This window comes from Malurus melanocephalus, unplaced genomic scaffold, assembly GCF_030028575.1.
Source record: "Malurus melanocephalus ecotype Western Australia unplaced genomic scaffold, MMel_1.1 scaffold_23, whole genome shotgun sequence".
NCBI lineage: Eukaryota > Metazoa > Chordata > Aves > Passeriformes > Maluridae > Malurus > Malurus melanocephalus.
The window spans coordinates 342,461-369,052 of NW_026623255.1; the positions used below are offsets into that span (position 1 = coordinate 342,461).

The 26,592-nt window shown below is 38.6% G+C and overlaps 1 protein-coding gene across 1 annotated transcript in view; it reads right to left on the reverse strand.

The window, feature by feature from the left end:
- The window catches only part of PDSS2 (decaprenyl diphosphate synthase subunit 2), a 110,967-nt gene continuing 84,375 nt past the window's right edge, over positions 1-26,592 (reverse strand). The window contains exons 4-8 of the mRNA XM_057390136.1: positions 23,946-24,020; positions 15,472-15,645; positions 13,305-13,436; positions 9,970-10,005; positions 1-1,029 (exon numbers count right to left, since the gene is read on the reverse strand). Of these exons, the coding sequence (XP_057246119.1) occupies positions 871-1,029; positions 9,970-10,005; positions 13,305-13,436; positions 15,472-15,645; positions 23,946-24,020 (576 nt within the window). The 3' untranslated portion in view covers positions 1-870. The remainder of the gene's footprint in view (positions 1,030-9,969; positions 10,006-13,304; positions 13,437-15,471; positions 15,646-23,945; positions 24,021-26,592) is intronic.

The window sequence follows — 26,592 nt, forward strand, 5'->3', positions numbered from 1 at the left end:
TCTACCCTTACAAATTAACATTTATTTGGCTTAAATTAACACAAGTGTCACAAACATAGGAAATTATTTTGTGCAAGACTCTGTTGAAACAAGCTGCTGGATATGAGGGAGGGATATTCTCTCCCCCAGAAGAGTTGGAAAAATCTCATTCTTTGACCCAGAGAACATTTTACATAGGCACAGTATAAACTCCAGGCACTCAGTTCCCTTAACAGAGCCAGATTAATATTTGATTAAATATTTTAAAGCTCCTACTTACCATGCTTGACACATTTTCTCAGCAAGTTTCTCAAATACAGAACTCATTAGGCACAGGGTAATTTTACATTTGAAAACATAAAAACAGTGTGAGGAGACATGACTGCGTGCAGAGAGGGATTTTCCCCCATTAATCCCCCGAAGTGCCCTTCCCCTTGGATAAGGGTATGTTAATTCCCAGCTTCGGCAGCTCACTCTCTCTGGGCAGGTTTGAGTGGGTTTCTCGTGACACCTGGATCTTCACGCCCTTCCATCCCTCCCTCCTTCTATCCCTCCCTCTGGCAGGAAAACCACCGGCCTCCGCCCTGGCGCCGTCCCCGCTGGTGCCCAATCAATACCGACTTATTTCCTGTCCATTTGCTGAGGTCACGGAAACGGGACTCATTAATTATTTCTACCGGTGCAGCCTCAAGTGYGCTTCTGGCACGACAAGCGAAAACCGTCTGTGACCTTTCTTCTTTCCTCTCCCCAATTTTGCTGGTGGCGGCGGCAGCGAGCGCGCGTTCCTCTGCCGGGATGGGATGAGGTGATCAGAGGTGTGAGGCAGCATCGGTGTCCCCGCCGGGTCGCTTCCACCTGTGGAGGGAGAGATGCTCCTCCTGGAGCAGCAGCTCAGGGAAACCTGCTCATGGCGTAGACGATGTTGGCCAAGGCGTCCCTGGCCTCCGAGGGAGGGAAACGCTCCAGGGCTGTCAGCGCTCTGTTTCCGTGGCAGCGGCAGAGGTCGATGGCAGAAGTCACACCTTTGCCAGCCTTGATCGCTTCCWGCAGCTGTTGGAAAACAGGCACATCGGGATGTCAGCAGTGCACAATTCTCTCTGGGAGCACAGGGCTTCCACCGCTTCTTCCCAAAGTAAAGGCAAAATTGAAACCATCAGACAAAGCCCTTAAATCCACTCAGCTGCTGTATTTAGCACCCCACTGCAGCGAAACTGTGTGTAATTTAAACTACACCACCCATTACCTCATCATCTGAAAGATGTGCTCCCCAAAGGGCACACTTATATTAAAAAAAAAAAATAAAAAAATCTGGGCATTTCATAGCTCAGCCACTCCCTGAGAGCTTTTGTGCAGAACTGGAAAACCAGCCATTCCCTCGCACTCTTGTTTTCTGCAGTGAAAACCGTCAATTTATGAACACCCATTCCATCCCCTGCTTTTGGAAAACAGCATAGGTCAACACAAGTGGAACGACTGTATTTTGTAATAGAAGTTACTATTTATAAACCATGTGATTATATTGGTCACAGTGGACAAAGGCAAATTTTGTCAGTAAAATGTGGTAAAATATCATATTGAACTTATGAAAACTCCATCTTATCAGTAAGGCTATGGAATTTTACAAAGGTTCAGTGATAAACCATATGAAAAAGAAAGTATTTTCATGGAATAACTGACATTTTATGGCAAGTTGCTAGAAAGATTTGGCACCTAAAAATCTTGGGGAAATGAGGGCTTAAATTTCCTATAATACTAACGAAATTGACAAAAACCCCCATGTTCTTTTCCCCATACCTGAACTTAGGAGAAGCTCTAAATTGCTCTTATTAAGGGCCTTTTTTTTTTTTTCTTGAACAGCATCATGAGACCGTCATGAAACACTATTACATTTTCTACTTTAAAATACAGGTATTCCCAGACCAACTCCAGCCTGATGCCTCATGCCAGAGCCTGGGAATAAAGGCCAGGTGGATCTTTGGGATTTGCTTATTCCTAACGCACTACAGCATTTCATGATCTTTAACATGACCCACCTGGCTTTCACAATGGTCTTACATCACTGTAGCAGCTTTTTTAAAAAAACTACTTTTCTTGGATACAGGTACCTACAGATACAGTAACAGACTATACAGGGTTTTCTAAGTCATGTTTTCCATCAATACACAGCTCAGTGCCTGAATTCTTTTAAAAATACATCAGTATGACCTTCCTTACTTAGTTTAAATAGTGTATATATATATATATAACTTAGATATGACCAAATTGTAAGTCACCACTTTCTATACATACTTGCATTCATACAGAATGAATGATGCCTCTTATCTGAAACTAAAAGTGGATTTATTATCTGTATTTAAAGATTAAATTAGCTGAAAGCATATTACAGCACTTGAGTGTTCAAGTCCCAGTTCATAAAAATTTTATTCTYCTCTTCAGCTGGAATCTTCCTGCASTCTGTGCTGGAAAGGAACTTGCCCGAAGGCATAAATGCATCACATAGCTAATTCAACATGTCTCCTAATGAGTGGGAATCAGCCACATTTCCAGGGCTCAGCAGCAAAGGTGAGCATAGGTGAGATGAGCTGCTCTAGCAGCATGCAAAGGTGTCCTTTCCCCCTTCTTTAAGGCACAACCCTGCGAGACAGTGGAACCCACACACCCTGAAGCAAACTGCTGATTTGCTAAAGCTTATTAAGAAGGATTAGCATACCTTCTAATACTCATGGAAGTGTATGTTGGGATGTAAAYAGGAAAGAAAATAGCTCCTAGAAAGTCTTCAAATTGGTCAAAAGCCAGAGGAGCTTAGCTTAGGCATTTTTATAGTCACATATATGTACCATGACTTAGTTGAAAGAGCAGAGTCTGGAAAGGGGGAGAAYCCTAACACAAGGACACAATCCATTTACACGCTTGTCTTGTGTAAGCCCTCAGACACACACACTGCTTTGAAGCCAATACAATCGCAAAGCTCGTGTCAGACTATAGGCAGAGAAATCACTACACAAAAATCAGACTAATCCGCTGTCGAATGTTTCCCAGCAAAGTTCAAGGAATGTCAAAATGGAAAATACCTGCTTATATGGCAAGCTCCTTCCCCAGCTTTTCAGTTAGAGATCATCCTGTGTAATGAACAATTTATAGCCCTCAAAAACTTACCTGTTTCATATTCCATTTGCAGAAGCAGCTGGCAACTCGAATAAGCATACACAGAGGCAAACCAGTCTTAGCTAATCAGACTGTATGCTACCTCTATCTCTGCTGAGGTTGTAAAAGGGAAGAAAGAAGTACAAATTTGTCTTTTTGTAGTGGGATAGTTATTAAAGAAATACAGGAGATAACTCCATAAGAAACCAGGCTTCAGTAGCCCTGCTGTATGCAAAAGCGCCCTAATTTAAGACTGCAGCTGCACTCTTGGYTGTATTACAGTTACATTTTCAGACTCTCTYAAATTTTGAGCTTCAATAATTTTATGTAATAAACTTCAYAAACTAAAGATGCAGAAGARAAAAAMMCCCAATACATCCAGTATAGATGTATTATTTTAAAATTTGGATAGAAGCAGCTAATTTTTACAGCAAATGAACAAAAAAAGCTTTTGTTACTTTATAAAYTTTACTTAGGCTGCTTCATTAATATCTTCTAAATATAAGAATCCGCTCTTTTAGTCTCTACTTATATGGCAACATTTTGTGCATATTTCCACTTGTTGGAACAATTTAATCCACACAACCTTCTACAGAATGATATTCAGTAATTAAAACTGAATACAAGTCAAAACACAGATTGCTTAGCTCCACTTTTCTCCAGTTGAACTGCTAGATATGCTGGAATACTGCATTTTTACTTTTAAGCTTTTGTTCAGACCATTGGCATTAAAGCCCTACTTCATTCTAGAAGTGCCAAGACTTTGAAAAAATCACCAACTGGGTTTTGGTTATTTAAATTCAACTTAAAGAATAGTCTTGCAATAGCACAGCCAAGTTTAGGCTCAGATGAGATGTGATCTCCTCCACAACGTATCTGCACTATTTTGCAATCTGTGCCCTTGCAGATACTCAAAATTTAACCGAACAAACCCATACTGGCTCTGCTTTGAGCAAGAGGCTGGACCAGACATCTTCCAGAGGTCCCTTACAACTTCAATTACTGTGTGATGCTGTGAATAGAGTTCAAAGAACCATGTTTCCCTGTCCGTTTGTTTTAAAAAGGCAAAGAGAGGATTTCTCATCCATACCACAGAGGTGAAGGATTTGCCTTTCAGACCAACTGCTCTGGATTGCTGTCGGACAGAACAGCTGGTCTGAGGGCAGTAAGAGGTCAAAGAGGCACGTTAGGAACTGCTGGATTTTGGAGACTGAAGAACTAAAGAAGTCAAAAACTAAGCAGGTGTTCAACTACAAAGTCAACTAATTCCAAATCTTCTCTGCTGAGACATTTTTGCTTCATGAGSCAAAGGAAGAAGACTCCTTTCACAGAGTGCTACCTGTAGGGAGCAACAAATCGGGGGCGGGGTGGGGTGGGAAGATTCACTRAATATATGGTGAATATTTTGGCTATGGTAGACTTTATATGCAATAGGAGAAAGAGAGCACTGAAATTCCTAATATTCTTTTAAACAGTCCAACTTAGGATTAATTATTTCAGTGGCAAAATATCAAAAGTAACTTCAGATTTTTTGATGCTATTTCAGAAGGATGATCCTAAACCAGATAGTTTGTTATACTGAAATCTTTGAACATCATGCATTCTCTCTGATCCTAAAGTGAGCTAAAACATTCTGTTTCTGAAGTGCACAGTACTTGCTGAAACAAAAAGAAAACCCARAACTTCAAATCTAAATTGATTTGTGGCTGAGTGACTGAATAATGSTCTAAGTGTCTGCAGTGTTCTGCACTGGCTTTTCTAAATTTGTTTTCTCTTTTGTGGGAACAGCATGCTCAATAAGYACTGGTGTTTTAGACTGCTGAAATGTTACCTTAAAGTACCAACATATTTCATAGGTATTAGATCAATTTTGTCAGTTTTTTCCTTTGTTTTCTAAAGAARCAMTTCATAATGTTTCAGSATCCACTCTTGTGGCTGGACATAGRGTTGARCTCTTTCTTCYCAAAAAAWCCTGGACAATAGTTTATTTGCATCACTTCATAACATCATAGGATTTAAATTTATTTTTTTTAAATCGTTGTTGGCTATATGCAGCATGATATGAGAGATGAAATTGGGGCAGTACTTATCCAATATTTTCTTAGAAACTTTTTCTGTACAAAAGGTAAAGAAATGCATCTTCAAAGGGCCCAAACACCCTGCAGAAGCCTCCATTAGTAGAGCAGAATTTATTTTCTTTATTCATCTGWCAAGAAAAAYTTTCTTTTTTTTTTTCTTTTCTTTTTATTTCAAACTGAAGCCCAMACTATATATAGGATGAGACCAAATGTGGAGAGGGTCGTCCCCAACATTAGAGGAAAGACAGCCAGCTTCCAGGGAACACTGCTGTTACACAGCTCTTAGAATATGCTTTGCCAAAAAATTACAAGCCATCCCGAGACACTGATTGATTGTACAAACTCTTGGTTATTTTGGAAGGGACATCRATGCCTTTGCATGTCTTTCACAATGAACTTAACAAGACCCACTAGTGTTTAAATCTAAACAATGGCAGTTGTGAAGACTCTTTACCAAAAAGCATAATTTTCTTAAATCCCACTAAAGCAAATAGTGATTGTTAATTGTCATCTTAGCACAAGCAATCAACTTTGAATTTATGTTAAAACATGTGATGATTATTTGCTTTAATGAAACAAAAGTTATGCTGGATTCTCACCCCAAAGAAGCGGGAAAATACTCACTGATTACAAACAAAAATGCAACTGATTGTTGGTACTGGGTGTACACCTTAATAATTCAGATATTAATTAAAAAATAAAAGAAAATTGCTACATCTGAATGGTTTTGGATGGTTTTGTAATACTACTAACRCATCTAAAAAAACCCATCTTCATTAAATCATTGACTATGTTGTGTTTCCTATTATACATAACAAAAGGAACTAATGGCAGTGGTTGCTCCAAAACAAACAAGACAAATCTTCATGCAAAACCAACATGGGTCATAAACATCTACAAACAACAACCCTCTGTTTTTAACTCTTTGCTACATTTCAGGAGCRAGAGAGTGAACAGTCTGTGGCCTCCAATGCTGTGACACAGCTCAGGATGATTCCTTGGCRTGTAAAGAAAGCCACGGGATGACTGTCACACACATGACAGGGCTGCAGCCCTGCAGCCAGCACTGCACAGGATGGCTGCTCTCACCAGGCAGAGTGCAGTGGTGAAGGGCAGCCCCACCTCTGGCTGGCACAGCTGGATGGCACCGTGCTATTGTCATYTATCAGCCACACGGCAGTGGGATACTGCTGAGAAACCTCCTTACAACCAAATGTGACCTTTCCCATTGTCCTTCTCTCTTTCTTAACACAGGGAAGTCAAGACTTTAGTGCCATGCAGTGCATGAACAGCTGGATCTACCCCATCCTGACTCACGCTCTTCCAGCACTGCACAAACTCAGCTCCCGGTGTTCATGCAGAGCACAATATTTCATATACAAACTAAGAAAGCATGTCACAGCATACTATGCCACACTTCCCATGACAGACTGGATGAAAGGCCTCTATAACAGACAGCAGAGCAAATGGACTGGGCTACAGTAAAAAAAAAAAAAATGCTACAACCTCTTCCATGTGATTTAATTTAACTCTTCTGAGTATTTCATTTAGAAAAGTAACAAATCCTGGCAYAGCATAGTCATTGGCTGCAAAATACAGGATTTATTTCCTTATTTAGTATTAGTTATAATTTTTCTACAGCCTTGGCAGGAAAACAAGAATTATTCCCAGCTTACTAATTTCTGCTACCAGTTGTGCCTTTTTTACACTAATTTAACAAGCTTGTACAATGCTAAGCACCATTAAAGCCTTGACTTTAGCAGAGAGTTTGTAATCAATATTATCAAGTGGTAATGATTAAATTGAAAATTTCAATTTGCTGCTTGAGAATTACACAGTTTATTTTGCATGCAAGGCAGATATAAAATGGATATAAGCTTTTTSATTATAAGAAGTCTGAGATTTTTGCCACATACAAATGAGGGTGACAGGAGGAAAGTTGCTGTTTCTTTCAATGATRTAACTGAAATTTGTCCCTGCCATATATTGGTACTTTCCCTTTTGTTATCCAAGAAACACCACAAAACAGCTGAAACAATTTTTTCATCTCTGGAAGAGACTTTCAAATACCACAATGATGGATCAATAATTTGTCTGGATRCGGTGTGACAGTACAGGAAAAAACAGAGTGAAACACTCTAACACTAAGGTGAGAAAATATATTCAGAAACACAGACCTTACTTCTTCTGTGATACCAAAATCTTTCTGATAAAAAGATTGAGCAAAGTTGGGAGGAAAAAAAACTTAAAAAATTTTGCAGAACCTTATTGACATGACAGTCTCAGACCTAATKAAATTCATAGAAAGAATTTCACTTCTATGTTTGTGTCAGTGACTTCATTAAACTGGCTGATACAATATATTTTTGTATAAGGTATTTTTTGTCAGTGAAAAAAAACCAAGGGTACCCTTTTTGTATAATATGTATCAAAAGAACAATTCAAAATTCTTAAGCAGCTTCAAAATTGAAATGAGACTTTTGCCTTTTAAAGATGCACGTTAAATATGTGGATCTCAATTTCTCCAATTTACCTTCATTTTTTTAATTGAAAATGCATCAAGCAAAGTAAAACTCTTAAGTAGGCTATATAGCTAACACCTTTTGTATACATATATTTATGAATTTAACTAAAGGAACAATATTTCWGTCTCAAGTAAGTAGAACATGGAARTTCATAATAAAAACCAAGAGAAGAAAAATAACGGAAATTTGCAAAAGTGCTACAGCTAGTTTTGGTGATCTTTGCTTTGACAAAATAAAAGAGGAAATACTTTGAAGACTCAAAGAGAAACAAGCCCCCAGATTTGATTAGGAACACTGAAGTAATTGTATCAACTGAGCAGAAAGATGAGAAGGGWCTGTGATGATGAGAAGAAAAGACTGAGCAATGTGCAAAGCACTGACTGTAGTGTTGCAGGAGAAAAGAAAACACAGCAAAGAGAAAAAAAATAAATACTAATTTGTACAGCACAACATGCCCTCTAATTGACTGTGCTGGTCAAGTTATTCTGCTGGGGAGAGCTACAGGTTCCTTAGCATGGATACAACTAATGACCAATTTTACTTTAAACCAACAAACATAGAAAAGACAGACACGATAGCCTAGTTTTTTGAAACTGACTTGTTAAAAAAAAAGAAGGAAAGAAAAGCAAAACAAAGGAAAAAATAGCTGATTGCCATTTGAACTCACAAAAACCACACAGAGTTTTTCAATAACATTAACAAACTCATAGTATCTGTGTTTGTACAAGACATAATAACCCAAAGCTAGCAAAAATATCGTGCTTTCCGGCAGAAGTCAATTGCTTAAAATACAAAACCTGAACGGCTTTCTCTCCTTTACCTTTTATTCAAGTATTAGAAGTTTTTAAATTTCATGTGAAGGATCCAAGATATGAAAGTATTTCAGTCAAAACAAAATATTCTGACATGTTTAATTAAGTAAAACAAATTCAGATGCTTTTCTTTCACCTTTGTCTTTTTTTTTTTTTTAAGTATGGAAATAACATTGTGTGAATCACAAGTTGTAACAATTCAAAGAAGAAAACCCATTCTAGACTTGCAAAATTAAGTAGCCTATCTTAAACGTTCACARGAGTGTCCCCAAGATGCATCTGAAGAACAAATTTAGTGCTCTAATGATGGTTTAGAAGAAAGAAAACTGATACAACTGGAGCTGTTGTAGAGAAAAACCTAAAAGCACTATGATTTTAAATAGCAAAGTAAGGTTGTGATCCTTCTTAGAACATAAGAGGAAGGGCAGAGAGGTTTTTTAATAATCTAAACTGCAATTTTTCTTAATACGGAATAATTATACCAATCTGACCAGTACTTGTGTGCTAGCATTCCGTAGGAGCAACAATCAGAGCTGTAACACTTTTCAGGCTTCACTTCAAGAGGCAATTCACAATCTTGCTTGTGGCTCAGTAATTTATACATTATTTCCACCCATGCTGGAGATAATTGACCAGACTTCATGATCTACTTGAGACTCAGAGTAAGTCAGGCTCCTGATCAGTGAGCTGGGGACACAATGTCATCTTCTCTCTCCACCACAAGCATGCTGTGCTCCAACATGTAACCTTGGGGACCTTTACAAGGTTTATTTAACAAGGGGAACCTTGTCAGCCACCTTCTGCAGCCCTTTAGGAGTTTTGAAGTGTCCCCAGTTACTTCCAGTAGTTAARCTGCTTAGTTCAGGTTTGCCTTTATTATAGAGAAGTAGCAGACACAGTGCTGTAAAGGTGTAACAGACACTGGAATAAACCAAATTACTGTAAAACATGTGTATGTGTATATTTTTTAATAGATGGCATGGAAGTAAGGTGAGATTAAAAWAAAAAGTCAGCAGTGTACTCTACCAATAAAGAGAGACCACTGGATAGGACCTAAGCTGCAAATGGTTCCAGGAAAAAAAGAGACTGCAAAAGCCATCAGAAGCCTGGTTTCAAAATAGAGTTTGGGAAAATAAATGGGAGARATGACAGTAAAAATGATTATTCAACAACTACATTATTAAATTACTATTATTAGATACATTATTAAAATACTATTATTAAATAGCTACATTTCACAGTTACAGTACAGCTGTCTGTGAGTGGCTTTTTAAAATCAAGAAATTACATGAGCTATTCTCCCTTCTTTCACATGCACACACACAACATACAATCTAGCTTTAATAAGGAAGATTCTCTCAACTGTCAGGAACACCCTTGAAAATATTTTTTAAAATGTTAAAAATGAGATATAAATGTAATTTTACCAACCTTCTTATAGTCCATAATATTTCCTTTTCCTTGTGCCTTAAAAAGAAAGAGATTTTATATCAGACACTACATACTACAAATCAGAGTTGCAAGAATAAAGAATGCAATTAAATGAGCTACTACTTTAAACATAACTTACTTTCTTTAGGAATCTGACAGAGAAAACCCTAAAATACAACCAAATGTGTTACTAGCTTATACAACATGGTTCTGTTTCAGATGAGAACTGCAGATACTCARTGTAATTYTTAGGCTTTTTTATYATGACTTCTAGTTAAACATTTGGTGAATCCAAAATGTTTTGGTYTTAAGAAATCTTGCTGTTTGCATTAATTAATCTCTCCCATGAGACTCTGAAATAAACTGTTCYTCCTATCAGCAATAACAGGAATATTTTCAACAATATTTTCTTTAAAGAGAACTCTCTGTATGCCTATACTGACTTGTACAAGGCAACAGTCTAGAGCTCTCAAAATGGGCTGACCCTGTCAGAGCTGTTACACCCAGGTTAGAGGTGCTTTTGACTTAGAATTGGATTTAAGTATCAGCATCACCTTTTGAGTAAGCAACAGATAAATACAATCTGTACCTCCCAATACATTCACAAATAAATAMAAATACATTTTAAATTTCTTCTTGCCCATATGCAGACAAATACATAGWCAAACTTTCTGAATTTTGTCACAGCATGATGTACAAGATGTCTTTCTCACTCAATGGCAGTGCTCTGACAGAACCAGAATATTCCCACTTAACCAACCTAAAAGCCTTTCCCTGAGATCAGATCCAGCTGTGCCATTATCACTTCAAGCAACTTCAGCTCTTCTCTTTTCAGGCACATTGAGGAAAAAAAAAATCACCTGTCTCTTTCCCTCTAACTTCCACAAGGGAAGACCACAAAACTCAGTTCTTCTGGAATGTGTCTCCTGAAAAGAGGTAGATTAGGATCACTACCTCTCCATGTCCTCTGTGGGGACTTCAGAGATCAGCCCAAAGGAGCAGACCAACCAAGAAGAAGAGCTGAAGCCTGCACTGAGGAGGAACACTAYGTGGCAAGCACAGCTTTAAAGAGATGTTGCCAAGCTGGCCCAGACGTGGAAAATTAATTTTTGTAAGGGAGGAAAAATAAAATAGAGAAAAGAACTGACAAGAAACAAAGCAAATTGAACATGAAGGAGAACAATAGATAACAGAACTGATTCCTCTGAAGGAGAAAGGGGACTGATCCACAAAACCTCTTTGCTTCTCTCTTTTAGTCTTCTCAAGAGCCAGCTTTTCTGGAACGCACATTGAAAAAACAGCCTGGTAGCATTTGGGAGTAGCAAAACCACTGCCAATAACTGCTTCCTTATTTGTGTATTCTCAACTTCTTTGATTTGCCAACTTTTATTCACCTGATTGGATATTACAGCTTCTTCAAAATATATCTAGCAATTATATTGTATATGAGAACATACCAGAAACCTGTTCCTTAACAAGTAATTGCCTATATGAAGATTCACACTGCAGCAGAAAACCTGACATTTTTTGAGGAAGATGCTCTTCAGACACGTCTCACAAGAGTGGTGAGCTCAGTGTGCCTCCTCCTGTGCTTATTCTCATTACCAAAAGCAAGAGCATTTTCTCCWGATCTGCTCCTGGTCAAGCATTGAAGTCAAGCATTCAAGTCAATGGCTGTTGTGCTCCTCCAGCAGCAACCTCATCCAATCTGGCTCCTAAGCCTGCTTTACTACAACTGCACAATCGCTCTTTTTCTTTTTTTATCCTCACAGTAGCAGTTTGACTCTCTTTTTCTGACCCTCATCTCAGACACAAAGAGGTTTTTTTTACCTTTTACATCAGACTTGCTCAGTTGGTTAAGCTTCTGACAGGGGCTGAGTGTATATATATGTATAGTGTATGTACAAATATAAATGGATGAAGTACAGTAGTACCAGTAGATAGCAAATTCTTTTGCATAGTACATGTCCCTTGGCACYCCYGCCTGCTTCACAGAGAACTGCTTCATTGTTTCTGTAGTGCCCATTTTTGGTATGAAAATTTAGTAAGCAGACAGACGGCACCCCTGGAGTCCTGCAACCTCCTCTAGATTCTGCAGATGGGAAATTGTTTCTAAGCTTCCACACACTGTGCTGTGGAAATGCCATTATTCTCCAACTGCAATAATCCAAATCCATTTACAGTCAACTCACATATGAGCCTTGTGTTGTGACTGTTGAAATCCAAAATTCCTCATCAGGCTTTATGAACTACCAGTGCCTAATTTCAAAATGACAATAGGTTTGCTTCATTTTAAGATCCCCCAACTCCATACCATGGTAAGGCTGTAGCTTCTGCATATACTTTTCAAAATTTCATGGCTGAGGGACTATGTCTCTTGCTTGCATTATGTGAAGGCAGGTTAGAATGCAGCATCAGGCAGAGGTTTAGACTCCATATCCTGTACCTGATTCCTGCTTTCAAACCAGCAAGGAAAAGAGCCATCAGCAATCAYATCTTGAATAAATATCCTTGCACACAGCCAGCTTCTTAGTGAAGGCACCAGTCTTTCTAACAAACCGTATAACAACAAGTATAAATTTCCAAATGGCCTTCATCACTGTTGTTTAGACAGACAATACATGTCCAACTGATGCAGGAACTTAACAGAATGCTTAATTTTTGCCATTTTGGTGCTTCCCCTCCCCCCTTCCCTTCTTGCTGTGTTCTACAGCTATCTCTTTGTGCTTCAGCAACACCCAGGAAGCTATTTGTGGACCTGAATTCTGCTGTGGTATATGACAGTTATTTACCATATATTTATTTCATTTTTACTGCTTTCCACATGTAAAAACCAGAGGAAAAAACCAGCAGAATAAGAGAATGAAGAATAAGGGCATCAGACAGCTAGATCTCAAAACTATATTGTGGTGGTCAGAAAGCCAAATCCCACAGATCCTTCCTCTTTCTCTGAAAATTACTGCTCCCAGTGTCATGCTGGCAGAAGGAAACGCGTGCCTACTTTTCAACCACTGAGACAGTCCAAGTTCTCTGCTTTGAGCTGCCAGTGAAAGTAGCTTTATGCTAAGACATGGGACTGCACAAGCAACACACAGTAACAGGCATAGGCTCCATGCAAATGAATCTGCTTGTTACACTGACATACAAAAGTCTGACAGAGCTTGAGTGTCAGATYCCTAAATTTCCCCTTGTTTAGTGTGATGAGAGAGATAAGCATTGGAGAGCATAGCTAATTTTTTTGTTAACTTCTAGGTTCTTCTGCAGATTGAAAGTATAGATAGGAAGAGATAAACAAATGGCAAAACCAGGAAATTCTAAACAGCGCTTTAATTTACCTCTCTAATCTGTTTAAGCCATGCTTCCCTTCCAAGGAATTCCTGATGAAGGATTGCAGGAGCAGAATTCAAACTGAAGGCCATGGTGTCGCTAGAACTTTCTTTAACAAAGGGCTGCAGGTCTGAATGTAGCTGAAAAAGAAGAACACAGGTTCAATTCTCAGGAACAGTCTATACCTATCCACCCACTCACCAAATTGAGGTCCATATCCTGATTCTGTATCTACCCACCACTTCCTACTTTGCTGGCACTTTTTCAACTTTGGGGGAGGGATAGAAAGATGTTGAAAGCAGTGGTGGAAAGATGTGATRAAGAAAAGCATGGAGAGGGTCTGCAAAGACACAAATAAAGGACAGCTTGCAGAGCTTGGCAAGCCATGGGACACAGCCAGGTAGGAGACTGTGGAGTGGCAAGAAACAGAAAAAATATAAAGGAGAAAATAATCCATTCTTTGGTGGGAAAAAGATCAGGTTTTAATCTGTGCAGGGTACTACACAGGAAGCAAATGCAGTATGACCCTATTTCTCACAAAGTAAATGCTACCTAGCTAGGAGCTTTCTATGAAAATTACGCAATCCCTAATACACAACCATGTGCCAATGGTGAATATATTAATATTAAAGCATACACAAAATATTAAGGATATAACTGCACTAGAAGTAATTTACTGGTAGAGTTGTACCTAGTAATAGCATATAGTGGCACTTCCGTGGCAGTAAAATTGTGCTTTATAAAACCACTTCCTTCTGCAGGAACAAGAAACTGTGTAAATCAACTCAGCTGAAGCAGATGGAAGGTCTGTCTGCCTGTCTCAAGCTACATCTAACCTTGCAAGTGCAGTACAATAGAAGCAGATCTTTGTTTTCCTCKGGACTAACTCTAGCTGCTGGGTGAAAGTCTTTCAGCAGAGGTCAGAGACCTTCTCCAGGAAATCCTACTGTGTAGAGCTGTAGGTGCTCCTGCCCAGATACAGTGACTTCCCTCCTTATCTTCTAGCTGCCCTCTGTGGAAGTTWCCTCCACAGCAGGTTATTCAGAAGGGATATGCCTCAGCCCATGCTGCTGCAGACAGATGAGCCTCACAGTACAAATYTCTGCATGGAGGCAGCCAAGACCCAACACTGGGGAGTGAAAGGCTGGAGAGCAGCACTGTGGAAAGGGACCAGGGTGTCCTGCTCCRTGGCAAGTTGAACATGGGTCAGCAGTGCCCTGGCAGCCAGGAGGGTCAGCCCTGTCCTGGGGGACATCAGGGACAGCATCGCCAGCTGGACAAGGGAGGGGATTGTCCTGCTCTGCTCTGATCTGGTGTGGCCTCACTTCGAGTGCTGGGGGCAGCTTTGGGTGCCACAATATAAAAAAGGACAGCAAACTATTGGAGTGTGTCCAAAGGAGGGCTATGATGATGCTGAAGGGTCTTGAGGGGAAGCTGGATGAGGAGCAGCCGAGGTCACTTGGTCTGTTCAGCCTGGAGGAGACTGAGGGGAGACCTCACTGCAGTTACAACTTCCTCATGTGGGGAAGAGGAGGGGCAGGCACCGATCTCTTCTCTGGGGTGGCAGCGACAGGACCTGAGGGAATGGCCTGAAGTTGTGCTTGGGAGGTTTAGGCCGGATATCAGGAAAAGGGTCTTCACTCAGAGGGTGGTTGGGCACTGGAACAGGCTTCCCGGGAAAGTGGTCACAGCACCAAGCCTGACAGAGCTCAAGAAGCGTTTGGACAATGCTCTTGGATACTCTCATGGTGTGACTCTCGGGATGGTCCTGTGCAGGGCCAGAAGTTGGACTCGATGATCCTTGTGAGTCCCTTCCAACTCAGCTTATTCTGTGACATGCTTCCTCCTGCAACTCCTGTTAATGGGACAGTGGGTTGAGGAAGAATGAAGGAGCAGAAAAGGTAAAGTTTTAAGCTGCTGCAGGAAGACGTGCTAGAGAGACGTTTAACAGAGCCTTGAATGTAATGAGCTATGTTGCCTGGTGTGTGATTTTGCTCTTCTCATACCAGCAGTTTCTGCAAACATCCTGACACCATCCAGCAGCCAAATCTCTCAGCACTCACCTGCTGGTCAAAGTCTACAGCATAAGTCATGCAGTATATAGCAGAGCTCACAAGCAACACATCTTACAAGCCTTTCTGTATTTAAGCTCCCAGAACAAAAGGAAAAGTGTACCTTATGACTCATAGACATATGCTTCCCATACTGGAATGCCATGTCCTGGATCTCAGCGCTGTGCTTTGCTAGCTCCATTGCAGCCTGGCAGCTCTTTGCCAGCAAGGCACTGTGKGACAGGAAAACTTGCTCCTTCCACCTCGATATGCCAATATCATCTGTGAGACAGTTCTCCTGAAAAGGAAACAAAGGCAAACATGAAAACACCAAAACTGCACATGTGTCAGCCTACAGAAGTTAATAGTGTGGCACAGGTGAGTAATATGTGGTAAATAACAAAAAACCCTGGTGCCATGGTGCCAAATAAATTGTTTTGGAGATGAATAGAGGAAAGTATCAGAATAAATATGCTGGCAGCTTCAAACAAAAACTTTTTTCATTTTCTTCTCCAAAGTACAATGCAAAGTATATAGAGCTGTCAACAAATTCAAYATAAATCTTTTTTAAATGACTGTATCATCTCACTGAACACTGGGGAGCAAAAAMCCCCACCAACCAAAACTCCAAACCCAAAAAATATAACCCCCAGAGTACACCTGCACTTCAGCCAATTACTAAGAACCAACAATCCCAAATGAACTTGAGAAGTCCCTACAATTTCTCCTCTGTAGTCAAGAAGAAAACAAATTATAAAAGATGTTAAAAATCCTTATAGACTGCATTGAAAAAATGAAGAGSTGTGATGGAGGACTTGTACCTCCTCTGCTCTCATATTAAGGATGAGGAATGACTGGAATTGTAAAAAAAAAATAAAGTTGCAATTTAGTAGTGTCAGGGATTAATTTTCTCAGAGGCTGATAGACATCTCAGTGATGCCTCTATTGAACTTTACCTCCTTCACTGTAAGGTCAGAGATGCTCAATCTGTCTCAAAGTCTTTTGTATCCAAAGYATTAATCTGGATTACTTTCCACGGTGCTTTAATTAACACAAATCAAATACTTTCTCCCAAAATCCAAATTCAGCTGCCATTCCTTTGATTCAAAAGGTGTTAATATGCCACTAATTCACTCATGTCTTCAAAGCTAGACATTAATCTGTCTCACATACTGTCATGCCTTTAGGTACACTCTAAGGAGGGGAAAAAAACTCAAATCAGAAAATATCACAGCTGCTTTGTTTAGAAAAAAATATAATCAGTAATGAGAAGCTTCAGAAAAAAATTGAGGGCACAAAGATGTTAAAAATTCTGTAATTTCTCAGTTCAGCTAAATCTGTAACATACAGTAAGCCAAAAGGTATTCTTTAAAAGAGTAATATAAAAACCCTTCTTAYATAACAAATCTTTTTCCTCAAAGAAATGTCAATTAAATTACTTAGAAATGAGCAAGAAGTAATTCTGTGTGACCCTATAGTTTTCTAGCAAGGTATTATCTGTCATGAAATCAGTAACAAATGAAATAGAATCCATCCGTTCAGCTCTAATTTTCCTCCCTTATGGATATCACCCAGAAGTGCTGTGTTACAAGGGAGAGGATAATTTGAGACTAATGGAAAAAGTAGGAGAATTCTGCAATGCCAAGTAACACAGAGCTGTATCAAAATGCCTWTGCTTTCAGACATACTATTAAGTTATACAAGGAAAGTGAAGAACAGAGAAACCACATGTTTGYTATTATGCATATGACAACTTACAAAGTCAAGCCTAAACTTTCCTCTGTTTGAGTATTTTTGTTTTAATATCTTAACTCAGCCCAGAGCATGTGCAAATTCCCATGACTGGCAAAATGTCAAAATGAGCATTTAATTCAAGTAGTTTCCTATATATCAAGTCTCTTTTTTTTCCACTCAGATATAGGTCAATTTATTTTAAATTTAAAATSAGGAGCTGTTGGAAGACGAAACACAATCTTTTCCTTAACAACCAATCTGCTCASTGAAAAAACAGTATTTACTAAAATTCGCTGGATGATACTGAAAATTGGCAGTGAGTTTTATAATCATTTGTTTTACATCCAAATAAGAAAAAAATAACCTAGAAAGGTATCCTRAAACAATTTTGAGGTTAAAGAAATCTTTCAGAAGACCCATAAGTTGAAAATTTTTGATTTCTGGAACCTTTGAGTAGCAAGAGAAATGCAGACATAATCCAATATCAGCTGAAGGAACTGAAGAASCTTAAACAGTCATTGCAACTCAGTGTATACAAAAAAAATGAAATCTATGAGTTGTTACAAAATTAAATTCTTAAACAAGTTTGAATTTTGTTAAGATTGAAAATATGGCAGAAAAAGTTACTGTCTACTACATGAACATTACATAAAAGCTTCAAGCATCAAAAAGAGCATCTAACTTCAAAAACCCACAAGAATTGAACATGTATTTAAAGATATAGCATTGAAATCTTAAAAACACAAGTATTATAAGTGTCTGGGTTACAGACACAAGCCAGCTGTAAAAAGGCATTATGTCTATATGGATGTGCTTTAGCATGAAACTTGCATGCCAGAATTTAGCTGATTTTAATCACAGAACTTCTTATGACCACATACCCCTAAARCCTTTGCTGCTCTAGACAGAGGCAGACACATCCTTTCTTCAGCAAAATTGTCCAACAATGCCATTTTCCCCCAAGCTTAACTCTCAAGCTGCACAGAGCGTCTACCAACCACACAACATTCTTACAAGGGGATGTAGGACCCTAAACATAATTTTAAAAACATCAAGGGAAAATCCAAACTAGTTCTAGATTGCAAAGGCTATAAAATCTGACATCATGACAGCTCTTATTACTTTCACAGAAATTTTCACTACTTTGTAAGCTTTATTTTGTTCTGTCAGGCACAGGTATAGAAATGGACATTAGTTGGCCCAGAAGACTCCTCAGACTTTCACATGAAAACCTCTCTAAGCTCAAATTAGTTCTAGTTTTAGTTGACAGTGCTCAGACATTTGTTTAAATGCCTGTGGAGTGACCTCMTTCACAAGTTCTGTCACCAAGAAATGGGTGCAGATCACAAGCACCCCTGATGCTGTCAGGGTGGCAGGAGTGGTGGATGAAGAGAGGTGAACCCCTCACCATCACTGGAAGAAACCAGCCAACTCCAGACACAGTTTGCATAATGTCAACATGAGAGTACAGAGAAAATATCTAAATCCAGCTCTGACTATCATMATTTCCAACGGGAAATGAAGAACAGCTGAGGGTGCTCCCATTTTACTATCGGCAAGGTCAATTGCTGTGTTAGAAATTATGTATTCAAGATTTCTTTTTTTAATTAAGCTACTTCCATAATTTAAACTGTTAAAAAACAATCAGCTCAGGACACAAAAAACTTAAATTGTGGGACAAAATATGCAACCATAACCATCAGGAAGGGCAGCTCTCCATGAGAGTACCAAGGGTCCCCAGCACAAAAGCAACACTCAAAATAACTCAATTTGATTTATCACACTGACAAAGATTCTTAAATGTGGTTCAGCCGAACACATACTAAAGAAATAGGAACGAAAAATGTGTCCTAAAAGTGCAAAAAACCATTTACAAAATCAAGGAGCAGAAGCCAGAGACTTTAAACTTCAGCTATAGTTTGTAAGGGAGCACTTAATTTATTTCCATACCATAGCAGCTCTTTCTTAACCATCTGCTGTTGTACAAAATGATCCAAATGTCTGAATCACTCAYATCAAACATTAGTTCAGTTCTCAATGGGCAAATAATCCACAGAAACACACAGAAATAATTTTACATTGCATATTCAAGTTTTAAATTWGGTAGTTCAAGAACTTCTATTTTACATAAATAAAATCCAATGCAACTATGAATCACTACCAGCAGCAAGACCCTGCAAAACATCTCACACATGGTTCACATAAGCTTTCAGCAGATGTATTCATGCTTGCTGAACATGACAGGGCATGTTTTATTGGACTATTAATACCCGTCTTCACTGCTTTTGGAGGAATGAGGGTGTCTGCAAATGGGTCAATAAAGCAAGCTACTGACTACTTTTATCCTGACACTAAAAAAAACAACACATGGTTTTAAAAAAACAGTTTGTAAACTTATCATAAAGATAAATATCTCTTCACATCTGTTACTTCTAAATCTCTCTGGAAAAACTTAGTATTTAAAAGAACAAAAGCAATAAATAAATAKCATTGGCCTTCTTTCTAGCTATGCTTTTCTTCCCCTAACACATTTTCCTATTCTTTTCACAGATGCTCTTTACTCAAATTCCCTATTTTATGYTTTTCTTTTGTCTTGCAACAGAAGCATATGTTTAAACAAAGTTCTGACTCTGCTGCCCTGCTAAAAGGTGGTTTACATGACGCAAAATACATTTGATTTACCTCCTATAGTAAAACTTTAAACAAATCCCTTACTTATAAAACAGGCTCATAGCAGTCCAAYTGATGGACATGTACAGTATTCCAAAACACTACTCCTCAAAGCAGGGCCAGGGACCAAACATCAAGGAAGTATTGGTACAGCTCACTGTGTGTAGCCCAGAAAAGAAATTTATTTTCATTAAAAAAMCATACAACAGACTATTTGATGCAATGAATACTTGTTACTAATGCACTTATTTTTTAAACTTGTCTTACATATTAGTTATGCACAACTTGCACACCAAAATTTCCTAACAGCTCTTCTGGCCATCAGTGGAGCGTGTTGGGAACACTCCTGTCTTATATAACAGCCAGTATATAAGTTATATACTTACATACCAGTATATATCCCCATTCTGACACTATAATRAGCTTTACTAATGCACATTATCATCAGCTAGATATTCTGGAGACAAGGAAAAACCRCCAAAATCCAACCAAGTGATTTCCCACCAAAGTCCCTCATGCTTTACGATTACAAGAATATTCTGGAAGGTAAAGCACAAGAATCAAAACACTGAAGTCCCTCTCTTGATTCTGCTGTTTGACCTTGAGCTTCCTTGTATTGCTTGCCTGTGTTCAGTGAACTGACAAGAATATTAAAGTAACCCCCATTAGTATTTGTTAAATGATCTGGTATATTAAAATAGAGGCGGTTTATAAGTATGCCAGTATTCTCTGAGTTAGGGAACATTTTAGAAGCCTTCAGCCTCCTAAAAGTTGCAAAGACACTCAGAGCAATGTTTTTTTTTTCTGTAAAAAATAGATAACATGATCACAATTGAAGGCCAGACAAGACAACTTTCACCTTTGCACTCACTAAGGCAAAATTTTTACTCCAAAATTAGACCTAGATTTAGCAAAGACAGATGAGAAACTGGGAAGAATATCCTTCACTTGCAGAATTTTGGGCTGAGAGGGGATTTAGCACACAAAGCTGCAATGGTTTATCCTATCACCCCTTYCAGCTCCAACCTAAAGTCCAACATACTCACTTAATACTGCTAAGGCAGTGTCTTAAACCACAGCAGCTGTTTTTTACTTTCAATATGAGTGACAARCCTTAACCTTCAGGCTTTGTTGAAGCCTACGTTTTGTAGTTTGAATTATCACTTCAAATAATGATGAAAAGTTAAATATTAGCTTTTTCTTTCCTGGTTTCGCACAGATCTAACGACTTACCTATGCAGAAAAGATGAAGAATGATCAAACAGAATGCACTAAAATGGGACAGCTGTAGGATTGCACGTGGTTGTGCAGAGGGAAAAAAAACCATGGTAATGGAGCTGTCAAATAATTATATCCATTATATGTATWCAGGTGTAAATCAGGTCATTCTTGCTAGGTCAAATGATTCTTTCAACTTTCCTACTGGGTCATCCACATGAAGAAGACTGAATTTTTTTTTTTTTTGTAAGCATGAACTTTAGGTTGCAGAGAAGAAAGGTTAACTTTGCAGAGAAATTTTTGTACTTTTGACAACCATTCAGGAACACATTCAGCAAAGCTCAAAACAAGTGCTAAKTTAGTTTATTTTATGGTAATAAAGAGCTTTAAAACAACTGCATTAAGGACATTTAACATATGAAGTAGTTTTCCTGCCTCAGGGAAAAAAGAAAATCAAAGCAAGAAGATATCCTCCTGCTTTTCCAAATTTAAGACATTCCCAGCAATGAAAATGCCATTACTAACATCCCTATGCCCTATTCTTAAAAAGAAAAGAAGTTTGACATTTGAGATTGAGTTGCAGAGCAGATTAAAGGATTTGTTTTACCACTGGGAAATGTAGTTCACAATTTCATTTCAATCAAATTGCAATTAGGGAAAGAAGGAAGATCCATAAAGGACACAAATAAGACCAACAACTGACCTAATGTATGTGCCAGTTTTTGCTAAAAAGATGTTCAGAACATGAATGGGACACTGCCTCAGCAGAACAGTGTGAGGAGAGAAGCAGGGATATGTCTCAGCACAACATGGAATTAAATTTCTCAGAGACTAAGACAGAAAAAATTAAAGTAGATGCCACACCTTGYTGTAGGCTTCATCAGAAGCCACACATTACCCATTAGAAAAACTAAACTTCTGACAGTGTCATGTAAATGTCTCTATTACGCCACCACACTAAATGTGTTTTGAGTTAACTGTGTTCCCCTTAGGAAGGGTACAGTGTACTTTCAACTCTCCTTAGACAGAAATAGTCACTGAAACAAAATAAGTCTTTGCTATTTGTCATTGGGTCAGGGCAGGGTAAATGTCATGCAGCTGCACATGGTTTATCTCACACTTCCCCTTGCAATCTACACATGTGGAGGGCTTCGGTGGCAACAGAAAACAGAAAAAGAATGAGTAAGAAAGAAAAGATCTGCAATGGCAGGAACCCAATGAGTCCACAAGACTTCTCATTTATACAGGGGCCATGGTTACAATAAAATGCAGTTTCATTGCTGAGATGAACATGCAGAGCTTTACTTCTATGTATGAAAAGGTAGAAAGCAGATGGTATTTTTTAAATATACCTGTGATCTACTTGTATTTAGAAACCTGCTGGAATAAGGAAAACAAAAYTTTAACTATTCTTTGCAAAGTTCTCAAAGATGTCATCTATTTTAACACATAACCCTGAGCACAATATTTAGGAGCACACTAAAGGCTGAAGTCAGCTTATCCAAAGGGTAAAGGCAGCAGGTGCAGAAGCACCGCCAAGATCCCAACATTGCACTCGTGCCACGCTTCCACTCAGGATCCACTCCTGAGAGGTGCCAGGGGACACTCCAAGCATGCCATTCTCTCCATGTATCCCAGGAGCCGTGGGCCCCAGGCAGCTCCTGAGCATGCCATTAGCACTGGAGGCTCTCACTCATCTCGGCAGTGTGATCATTCCCTTCCTAACTGGTTTCAACCAAAATAAGAGGGATACACCTCAGCAAGGCTCATTTTAGTGAGATGTCTTTGCTGCTGCAGAGCAGGAGAGACAGAACGTGTCCAAGGGACAAGCACCTTCCAGAGCACAGCCCCGCTATCCAGTGGCACTCTCCACTTGCCCACTGTKGTTTGGTTGGAGCACAGGCATCAGGGCAGGCATCTACTGCAGCAGCAACCCATGAGAACAGGCTTTACTACAGTATCAATTTTGCTACATACAACAGCACAGCAGTAGTAAAACAGAGCTGCAATTTCAGTATACAACACCTGCTGAACCGTAAGATTCAGTCTCCAAGGCCCTTGAGACAACGCCTCTAGAAGGGGATCTATCTACCCCAGTGGATTACAAGATCGATACTCACAAATATACAGTGCTCATCAGTGCTGAAAACTTGCTATCATAAAACCTGCAGAGGTCATGGCAACTTTAAATTATCGATTTTATTGCATGTRTTAAGATGCAGTCATGGTAAATGAAAAAAACCTCTTTTTGTCTCCAACATGCATGCCTGCTTCAAGAACAGCTTCTAGAAATTTCCTTAAATATTCCAGTAAAGACAAAAATACCTAGATCTAATTGACCAAATTTCACTACAGTTCTTGACAAACAATAACACAGAATATTTGCAATTGCCCTTGACAAGAAACAAGATTATTTGTTGTGAAGTGCTGGCAGTTATTATCTTGATATGCTGATATTATCTTGATGCTGACTTCTGAAATATATGCATCGTGACTTCTGATGGGGAAGAATACAGTRCAACACTCCTAACACTCCAGGACAAAACTCAGAAGAAAGAACATGTTATAARTTTGGGAAGAAGCATTTTGTAAATCTCTTTGGGCTTGGAAACAACATGTTTGACATGAAATATTACTGACATTGACAACATTGTACTAAATACCTCTAACAGAACCTTGATTAGGAACCTCTGGAAGCATTTGGAAAGCCTGTAGTAAGATGTGTCTAGAGCAGGACACATGATAGTATTTTATTAAGCACTCACAAAAATAAAGGAGTTCCTCCTTGAGCATTGCTAGAAACTTTCATCAGAGCTTACAGGTGTCATAATGATGTTACTGCTGAAACCCACTAGGACTAACAACTTTTCCTCCCTCTCCCTYYTTTTAAACAGGTGAGAAAGTCATCATATTTACTGWAGTCACACATTAATATCACCAAATGCCTTGGGTGCATAAATGTAGCAAAATTCTTACCTCAGATGATTTTGAGTTTTCATAATATATACCTTGAACTAAGTCACCAATAGCACTTGAAATGAGTTCCACAACCTGTCAAAGAAAAGAAGAAAAAGCCTTACATCTTCAATTATCACCAAATTGACTAACAAAGCTACTGCCAGATTTCCAGAGAGATAAACCACGAAGAAAGCTAGTTGTGAAAGACTTCAGGATTTACTGAGATATATTCTGTGATATTACTATGTCTCTGCTAAAACCTCTACTGCAGTAACTCTTCTATCAAAGTTTTAAGTTCATATAAATGAAAAACAAGACTTGTTTTTCCTAAAGTGTGAACTATAGAGTGTATTCTCACAAGGACGTTCACAGAACTAATAAATCCCAGTTCATGAATATGAGACAGTACCTCATCTGGGCTTTGTTTTGTTTTGTTTTTTTCCTGCCAAGTAAATACTTCACAATACCTCTCCTTGGGAGCTGTTAAAATTCTAATCTTTGTGGCTAATACAGAAAAGTCAGAATCCATAGAAAGGTAACCTTTCAAACGTGATCATTTGGTATTCGGGTGCCCTGGGAATGCACTGTGGATGTATTTAGTGCATGGCCTGAGGCTCAGCTGTACCACATACACTCAAAGTCTGCAACACGGGAATGTTTAAATCAGATTTATCAATCTGTATTATCTTCAGGGTTCAGACTTTTTATTTTATTCAAGCGAAGCCTAAAAATCTGAACTTGATCCAGAATGTAAAACAAGCAGTCCACGGTCTCCCTGGAACTACTGTACAATTTAAAGTTGTGCACATGAACTGTCTTAATTGGAACAAAATACTCAGATTTATTGTAAAATTAAATGCAGGCATTTTAAATAAGCACACCTTAAGGCTACCTCTTTGGTTGCTCACCAAGTTTTAATTTCTTGAATGTTTAATTTCCTATGCATATGAGTCTATATCTGATTCCACTTTTTGCTTCCTAAAATTCAATGTAGTTTTTATTGAATTAAAAGATTTAGTTTCAATTTTTATCATTCTTGTAACTGAAGACAAGAAGCCAAATGATAAAAACCCTAACRGAAAGATATTCTAACATTTAGGCATGCTTTATTTGATAATAAAAACACATTTGTATGCTAGTTTTTAGTACTAGCAGAAAGGTTGTGTTTTTTTTAAACACTGGTTCATATACATATTCATATACACACAGCAAGCGCTAACTTTAGAAATGGTGCTGATTAAAAGTCATGTTTTTTCTTGCAATGCATATGGGTTAATTTGCAAGACCTACAAAAACAGCCTGAAAAAAAAAAAAAATCACATTGCCCTTTAGGAAACCAGACACTGAAGAAATATTGTAGCAATATGAGCTTTGAAGGAACTGAAAGGACAATGATCCTACAGTGTTACCAGATGTGTTGAGTTATTTAAGTGGGGAACAGAGAAAATGAGGGGCTTTTTCTTTTTTTTTTTTTAAACAACAATCCTCACCCCCTCACTACCCTCCCCGCTCCTTTTTTTTTAAGGTATCAGATAAGCCTTATTCCCAAATCCAGGAGGACTGAGTATCGCCAATAGGTCTATGAAAGTCTGTAACTAAATGCCCAGGATCAGATTGTATTACAGTTTATACAAGCAACATCCCAAGATTCTTCTGATGGCTARGACACATAATACAGATCAATCACTCACTCAAAAATGTTATGGTTTGTGAAATGGTCTGAGCTCAGAGACCTACACTGGTAATACGAAGAGGAATTTACAAAGACACAGAGTCCTACTCTAAATGTCAAAGTGATAGTAWGAACTTTTAACAATGCAGCTGGCTCTGGATAACTAGACCTTTTCCTCTCTTGCCTGAAACTCTAGACTGAGCAGGACCCTGTTTTGGGGTTTCTTTTTTCCCTCTCTCCTCCCTCTTTTTAGTGCAACTCTACTCTCAAAGGCAATTTTAACTGACTCAAAATAAGCTTGGTGAAACATTTGTGAACAATTGYACCTCTTCCTCTTAGAGTTTATAAAACATCTTAAGAGAATTACACATCAGCTATTTAGAAGAATCCTTATTATATTAAATAACATTTAGTGACATATTGAACACTATATTTTAGGGAGAATTTAGTATTAATACTACCTCCTTTCTTTCCAAATATATATGAAAAGAATACTTTTWAGGTAAATGTAATGCTATACAGATCACTACCGGGAATGAAATTCCAGTTTCAAGAGCACAGTGGGATGCTTGCATGAGGCTCTGTTACCTCACCAACTCTAAATCTGATCCATGAAAAGCATCTCCTGCTTAACAACAGTGGCCTGGGGTCCTGAGCGCTGGGGAAAGAAATGAGAAACGAGGAAACCAGGCAATATTCCGCTGCATCCCAAAATGACAGACCAAGAAAAATGATTACAGATTCAGTAGTATTCACAGAATGATACACTGTCTAGCTCTTATGTAGCACTTTTCATCAGAAAATTTGAAAGCAATCAACATCCCCTGTTAAATTTATTCCCTACTGTTTTTATATAAGGGGAGAATGGCAACAGTGAACTGATTTTCTACAAAATCAGCATGCAGCATGCCAGTGTAAGAATAGAAAACAGTATCCAAGTTGTCTTCATTCTCATTGCTGCCTTTCTGCCTGACCAGTGCTGACATTTCTGAG